Here is a 7,208-nt window from a genome sequence, read left to right as displayed (position 1 = left end):
TTCACTTTTTTTTTTCTTTTTCTTTCCTTTTTTCTTTTTTTTTTTTTTGGTTTTTTGAGACAGGGTTTCTCTGTAGTTTTGGAGCCTGTCCTGGAATTAGTTCTTGTAGACCAGGCTGGCCTCGAACTCACAGCGATCTGCCTGTCTCTGCCTCCCGAGTGCTAGGATTAAAGGCGTGCGCCACCACGGCCCAGCTTCACCTATTTTTTCAAGGCAAGAAGAGATGTATAAGTACAGAAAATAATTTAATAGAGAAACAACGAACTGCATTCTTTACATACACCTAGCCTCTGGCAAGGAGGATGCTCCACTTTGCCCTACGGAGGCAGTTAAGGGCAAGTTGATTAGAAATCACCAACATTATGACTTTAGAAATAACCCCTGCTCCCCCCACACAAATAAAAAAAGAAACTCTCACTGCTTGTGATTTGGGGTTATTTGATGCAGAACAGCTCCCCTGTTCCTTATTCAAAATCAGCCTTCAACACAAAAATTTAAAACAAGATGATTTGGGGGGGGCAATAAAAAGAAACCCTCCAATAATTCCAGGTATGTAAATTCATCTCTGGCTCACATAAGCTATAAACTGTGGAGGTATCCATGGCTTAACAGGACAAAAGAGAAGACCCTGGCCCAGTCAACCCCCTGCTCTAGCACAGGGCCCACTATACGGCTAGGGTGGCATGTTCCCCATGAGGATCCCCTCCTCTATGCCAAGGCAGGGATAGTCCTGGAATTCTCACATGTACCCCACCTCTACAAAGGACATGACTTTCATGCATGAAGGATTGTCTTAAAGTACTGAAAAGGACGGCAGGCGTGTGCTCCCGGAAAGACTGGAGAGTTCTGCAGGGCTGATTGCATTCTGTAGGGTAGGTAGTCCCTGAGGGGTACTGGAGGGTCCTATTCCAGTGCAAGAAGGGAGCAGGGCTAGAAAAAAGGTTCCCAGGAAGGGTTGGCCCAGGTACAGCAGCTGCCCGGTAGCAGGGAAAGAAGAGAGGTGCCCTCAAGAGGCATGATGTCCTCTTTGCAGAGCAGAATACAGTGTGATGATATCCTGAGGCCAACAGTCACCTAATAACAATGTCATATTAAGGTAATCCTCCCAGAGTTCAGTACACCTGGCCACCAGATCCCCAGGGGTGGAGAGCACTCAGATGAACACTGGGAACTAGGATGAGGGCATCTTGGAGGTGTTCATCCAGGGAGGCCTCAGGTGCACGGGTGTGAACCTGGGCTGGTAAACGGCTTCTCTCAGGCTTGTGTCCCATCCACTAGTCCTTCTGGTGTCATTGTAGTGTACAAGCTGAGGGAGGGGAAAGGGAAACGTCAGGCTTGGGTCTGTGGCAAGGGAGGCAGGACCCTGTTATGGGCTGTCAGACCCCAGGGCACGACTCACAGCTACGGACAGACTCCGACAGTCCCTCTTTGTCCAGAGTCGCTGCATCCCAGTGAGATTCCCTTATCTGTGGGACGTAAAGCATGGCAGGGGTAAGGCAGACAGCTAGACTCAGAAGCCACAGTGCACACACAACCACAAAGAGGAACCCACAGCCCACTGCCCAGTGTGGCTCATCCATGCCCACCTTGATCTGCTCTTTCAGGTATTCAGCTCGAGCCATGAGGTTCTGAACCTGCCAAGAGAAGGCACGCCTAGAAGTGAGCAGGCTTCAAATCAAATGCTTCTTCACCCTTGGTGCTCTCTGGAGTCCTCTGCCTTGTCTCTGATCCTCTACTTTGCTCCCTCCTTCAGGAAACCTGCCCTGCTGCAGGAGCCCAACAGACTTTTGGTTTACCCAGGCACCAAAGTCCTGGGTCACTGACTTCACTATTCTGAGGCCTGCACTCTGGTCTTGAAACACCCGAGAGCAGGGGAATTAATTCCATACGTAGTCTAAAGAGGTCCCACAGACACAGCTGGGTAAAAGGAGAAGAAGACACTCTACTCCCACACCCACTGAGTACCTCAGTGTGAAGGAGTTCCCGCCTTCGGCCCTGGGCTTCTGCTGTAAAGAGAGCAAAGATGGTGAGGACAGGGCAGCCAGAGGCAGGGGCAGAAGCAGGCTGCGGCCTTACCTGCCAATAGCAGTAGCAGTTCCCCAAGGCTGTGCTGGTACAGGTCAAGGGCATCCTGCTCCTTGCCAGCTTCCTCCTACAGACAGAGGGACATCACATTATTCCATGTTGTGCCTTGGTTTCCTTCCAACCCACCTGCGCCCCTCCCAAGGAAACAAACCTTGGCCATGGCAGCTGAGGCCACTTCCAGGGCAGCAAGGAGGCGAGGCTTGTCACGGGCCATCTCTGATGTGAGAGGAAAGGCTCACAGTGAAGGGAGCAGCCTGTTGTTTTCTCCTACCTCAGTTTCCTTGTCAAGATGGAGTGGGGCTGCCAGGACTCGTGCATGGTCCAGGAACTGAAGCCTACCTCGCAGCAGGCCTTGGACAGATGTGCCCTGCCTTAGCAGGGCCTGGTTAGAGGAGGAGACGATGGCTTTGAGCTCCTCTGCCCGGGACACGTACTGCCCCACCTGTAGGAGAATAAGGGGCTGAGGGCTGTCCCCTCAGCCAGCACCCACCTCCAAATTTGTCTCTGGTCCTCAGTGACTGCCTCACACTAACCAGGTCAGACATCAAACACGCTAGCCTGACCTAATCCTTCCCCCAGCCCTATCCTGTGACAGAGGAGGTTCCAAATCTGAGCGCCATCTGTCAGAGATTTGTGATCTCTGGGTCCTCTTCTTCCATGTCCATCCATTTCCTCCTGGGGAGATCACCCTACCTTGGCCTTAATGGCCTCCTTCCGCTGGGCATCCACTTCGTCTGTGGAAGGTGAAGGGTTCATATGAGGACTCTGTCTGGGAATCCCCGCCCACAGTCAGCCCTCTGCAATCCTCAGATATCAGCTCCAAGTTTATCGTCTGCATTGTCTCCCCTAAGGTCCTGAATGGGGAGCCTGACCCCACTCCTGCCCCTTCTGCACCCAGGTCATAGGAACGGTCTGGGCCTCACAGTGCAGGGCAGGTACAAAGAAGTCCAGAGCCTTGCAGTAGAGTGACAGCGCTGTGGCAGCGTCCCCCTCCTGGTCCTTCTTCACAGCCTCCACCACAAGGGCTGTCTGGGGGAGGGGAGGATCAGCGGTCAGACCTAACTTCCCAATGCCACACCTACCAGCACCAGTCAGAATCCCACCTGCCTTGTGGCCACCAGCTCAGCTTCTATGAGACATTTCACCACCACAGTAGGTAAATGAGACCCAGCCCACCTCATCCCCATTGGTCTGCTTACTGCCCGCGCCAGGCTCTCCCCACTGGGCATGTGCTCCAAGTCCACCCAGGGGTGGGCAAAGAAGTCCTTGAAGGAGATCCGATGGCTGGGATCCCGCTCTAGAAGTCGCTGCAGCAGGTCACGGCAGTCTAGGGAGAGTTGGGGCCGAAGGGGGAGCTGCAGAGGAATATGGCAGGGACACATGACACTGAGTCCAAAGCCCGAGGCTCCTTAGGAACTCCCGTAAGGGGTACATATTTGGAGATGGGCTATCTGAGACTTGAGGAGAACACGCAGGTGGTGATGAGCAGGAAGAGAGCCACATATCCTTTACCAGGGTCCTATCAAATGGGAATTTGCCACCACCCCAGTTCTATGGGAAGACTGGACTTGGCTCCATCATGGCCTTTGCCCCATTGGTTGCCTGCTGCGGCTGACCTGGATCCTTAGGAATGGACCAGATCCGAGGCTTCCACTGTAGAGCATGTCCCACCACCATGAAAGGCCTGGAGCCTAGACTGCAGTCTGCACCAAAGGAATAAAAACCTAGGGCCTTGAATCCCTCAATCCCCAGAGGATGCCACGACCCTGCAAGACGCACCTCAATAACCCGATTGCTGCGAATCTTTTCTTCTAGCTCTGAGAACGATCTGGAGGCAAAAGGAGGCTGTCCAAAGAGGGCTTCTGTGGAAAAAGGCAGAGGGGAGGCTGGAAGGAAACAGGGTTAAGTTTTGCCTCGCTCATCCCTGGGAAGGGAACCAAAATCCCTTGGAGTAGAGAGCCCTGGGGCCTCCAGTTTTCATCAGAACCCAGGAGGGGCCCAGAGAAGCCTTGCCCAAGTACAGAGTAAGCAGGGTGGAGAGCAAGGGAACAAAGGTCTCACCATACAGGATGACCCCCACAGACCAGAGGTCCACACGAGCATCATACTGCCGCTGACACACCATCTCAGGAGCCATGTAGAGTGGGGAGCCACGCAGCACATGCTTCTCGTCTCGTGGGGACATGTGCTGTGCAAAGCCAAAGTCTGCAGGCAAGAGGCCAGGCACAGGGCTCAAATCCCAGCTGCTACTGTAACTCTAGTCAGAGCTCCTCCCCACCCTAGACTCACCAGGACTGCTCCTGTCTCCTCCCCTGTGCTATGACCCACAGCACTCCACCTAAGTCACTCTGGGGTGGAAACCCTCCTCGCGGCACATAGCCTTTTAAGCACCATCTTCCTAAGAAGCCCATCTCAAAACACCACGTGCACTGAAAGCCCTCCTGCCCCTCCTCCCAGGACTAAGCATGTTCTCTGGCCTCCAAACCCAAGTCCATTCTTTTTCAAATCGTATCAGAGGCCACAACCACCCTTCCAGGGCCATATTCTCCTCAGGTGTCCAGACTGAGCCCTAATCCTAATGACAGATTAAGTTGGGTCCCTACTCACAGACTGATCCTGGATGCTGGTCACACACCGGCATTATTGCCAGACTGAGCTCCATCTCTGACCCAGAGTGATCCCTAACTCCATCCACAGCACTGCGGGACTTAAGTGTGTGCAGCCTGATAACAGGCGCTACCTTTTGGTGACAGGCTCAAACCTGACCTGCCACCAATGACTGAAGACAGGGACCCCAGGGGATGAGGGTGCTGAGGGAGCCCAACAAGGGGCTCACGGTTCACCCACTCTACACCATTACCCTGCCGTTCCCGACTCAGACCTGCCAGTTTCAGATGGGGCTTCTCCAAAGAGCTCAGCAGAATGTTCTGGGGCTTCAGATCCAGATGAGAGATGTTTCGTTCATGCAGGAACTTCAGGGCACTAGCTGGGGAGCAGGCCCCATGAAAATTAGTCAGAGTCTAGTTCCCACCTGCCTCTCCCTGCCCCAGGCTTCCATTTACCCTCTTCCTGAGGCATTACTGTTGTTTGTCCTAGCTGGACTGCAGGATACAAGGAAGCACCAGACTCCTGTCACTTTTTAAAGGCATGCACCGCCATCACCTGGAACTACTGCCACCACTAAACACTTCCCCAAAGGCCTGCTCTTTGTACCCTTCATAAGACACCGCCCTCCCCGCTTCTAGGAGCCTCCTGAAAAGCCCAAGTCCTTTTGCATTCTTCCTCACTAAAGCACTTGGGTTCCACCTACTGGACCCTGGAAGAGTCTACAAGGTTCTTACATCATGTTCTACATGTGGAAGAACTCCCCACATACGGTAGGACACAGACATGGGATACTGCGAAGCCCTGGGGTGTGGGGGGGAAGAGAACACAGGGCGGGCCGTTGGCTTTTACCCAGCTGTTGCATGAAAACACGAGCCACCTTCTCAGGTAGGATCCTGCGGGTGTGGATGAAGCGAGAGAGGTCACCCCCTGCGCAGAACTCCATGATGAGGTAGATGTTGTCATTGTCCCACTGTGGTTGGAAGTAAAGAGGCAGCTGTAGGCAGTGTCCCCCCTCCAGCCTCCTTAGGAGGGAGCCCCGCCCCAGGCTCGCACCTGGAAGTCTTTCAGCTGCACGATATGGGGGTGCCGGATGCCCTTGAGGATCTCAATCTCAGTCAGGAGGTTTTCCACAGATGCCTTGTTGAGACTTTTCTTGGCCACGCATTTTATGGCTACCACCTCCCGAGTATCCTTCTGTAGGACAGGAAATTTGAGGTCTCTGTCTTGGGGGAACCTGCCCCATGGGCTAGAGAGGGCTCTGGGTCCCTCTGCAACCTTCCCCCTATCTGGGTCTGGGTCTATTCACTCTCCACAGGCCTCCAAGTTTCCCAGCTTCCCCTTCCCAATGAGGCACCCAGATTCTGGAATCCTGGCTTCCCAACCCAGCAAGTGTTCTCCAAATCCCTGTTTCTAACCTACAGCAGTACATTCTGGAGCGGCGGCAAAAAAAAAAAAAAAAAAAAAAAAAAAAAAAAAAGTCAAGGTTGTTAGAACTGGCCACTCAGCCTTCTAACTGGTCCTGCCTCCCGGGAGTCTGGTCTCAGACTCCTCCCAGCCCCTAAAGCGACTTCCGTGCAGAGTCGGTTCCTCAGCCACTGACACCGAGGTTCCCTTAGGTCTTTGCCCGCCCTTCCAGAGCAAACCGGCGTGTGTTTGTTTTTAAACCTAAGAGGGGCGGCCAGCCCCAGCCTCTTCCACTCGCCAGGCGTCAGGCGGCCGCCTCTCTCCTGCTCCGGCCGGCCAGTCACCCAGCCGCACTTGCTCGGGGCTGGCGGGCACAGGAGCCAGGTGCCCGGCGCCGGGACACCTCGGGCACGGCCCGCCCACACCCACCTTGGCGTAGGCCTTGTACACGGTGGCGTATGTGCCACTGCCCAGGCGCTCGGTAAGGATGAAACCGTCCAGCCGAGGAAGACCCCAGCCAGGCCCAGCCATCCCGCGCCCGCCGCCAGGTGCTTCCTGGTTCGGGGCGCAGGTTCCGGCCAGAGGCGAAGTCGGGGGCGCTCGAGGGGCGGCGGGGCGGGACTCCGCACGGCCCCAGCGCCGCCCGCCGGAAGCGCAGCTCGACACCTCCCCTCCGAAGCTCCGCCCAGCCTGCCGCGGGCTGGGTGACACCTTCTGCCAAAGACTGCCAGGCCGGATTTCAGACACTGGGCTTAGTGGGCGTAGCCAAGTGGGTCGAGGATTGAGGACACTATCACGTGGAAAAGCCTCTCTCAGCACACAGCATCCTAGAGACCACCCGCGTTGGGGGCGGGAGGAAGACCCTGGCCTTCTGCCCTCCACGACCAGAAGCAGTGGGATGAGATCCCTGGGCCGCCGTGGGTGAAGGAGGACCCCAGCAAGTTCTCTGATCCACACTACAAGCGCTCTGGCACGCACACAACACACACAATAGAATATTAAAAACTGATTTTTGAGACAGCGTTTCTCTGTGTAACTCTGGCTGTCCTGTAACTCACTGTGTGGACCAGGTTGGCCTTGAATGCAAGAGATCTGCCTGCCTCTGCCTTCCC

General features: G+C 54.9%; 1 protein-coding gene across 2 annotated transcripts; it reads right to left on the bottom strand.

Moving 5' to 3' along the window:
- Positions 1-228: 228 nt before the first annotated feature.
- Positions 229-6,758, bottom strand: Ulk3 (unc-51 like kinase 3). Of its 2 annotated transcripts, none has more exons than XM_050152063.1 (16): positions 6,526-6,758; positions 5,746-5,886; positions 5,542-5,662; positions 4,967-5,071; positions 4,147-4,290; positions 3,865-3,947; positions 3,285-3,440; positions 3,009-3,114; positions 2,779-2,819; positions 2,425-2,527; positions 2,237-2,301; positions 2,077-2,152; positions 1,966-2,003; positions 1,587-1,634; positions 1,400-1,466; positions 229-1,306 (listed from the first exon to the last, which is right to left on the bottom strand). In XM_050152063.1, exons 1-16 carry the CDS (start codon positions 6,625-6,627, stop codon positions 1,290-1,292), a joined length of 1,413 nt encoding a protein of 470 aa, XP_050008020.1. In that variant the 5' UTR covers positions 6,628-6,758; the 3' UTR covers positions 229-1,289. The 2 variants fall into 2 exon arrangements, with proteins under 2 accessions (XP_050008020.1, XP_050008019.1); XM_050152062.1 differs by having other exon boundaries at positions 1,966-2,006; positions 6,526-6,757.
- Between the last annotated feature and the right edge of the window lie 450 nt (positions 6,759-7,208).

This window comes from Alexandromys fortis, unplaced genomic scaffold (assembly GCF_014885135.2).
Source record: "Alexandromys fortis isolate MF-2015 unplaced genomic scaffold, M_Fortis_MF-2015_v1.1 scaffold_70, whole genome shotgun sequence".
Taxonomy (NCBI): domain Eukaryota; kingdom Metazoa; phylum Chordata; class Mammalia; order Rodentia; family Cricetidae; genus Alexandromys; species Alexandromys fortis.
This window is presented reverse-complemented; position numbering and strand designations above follow the sequence as displayed.

What these genes read in the sequence shown, in the direction of transcription:
- Ulk3 (XM_050152062.1), bottom strand. Translation starts at nt 6,627, where the DNA reads ATGGCTGGGCCTGGCTGGGGTCTTCCTCGGCTGGACGGTTTCATCCTT. An exon ending in GGGAGAGCCTGGCGCGGGCA is followed by an intron (nt 3,115 to 3,284) that starts GTAAGCAGACCA and finishes CCCCTCCCCCAG; the next exon opens with ACAGCCCTTGTGGTGGAGGC. An exon ending in ACTGCTACTGCTATTGGCAG is followed by an intron (nt 2,007 to 2,076) that starts GTAAGGCCGCAG and finishes CTCTCTTTACAG; the next exon opens with CAGAAGCCCAGGGCCGAAGG.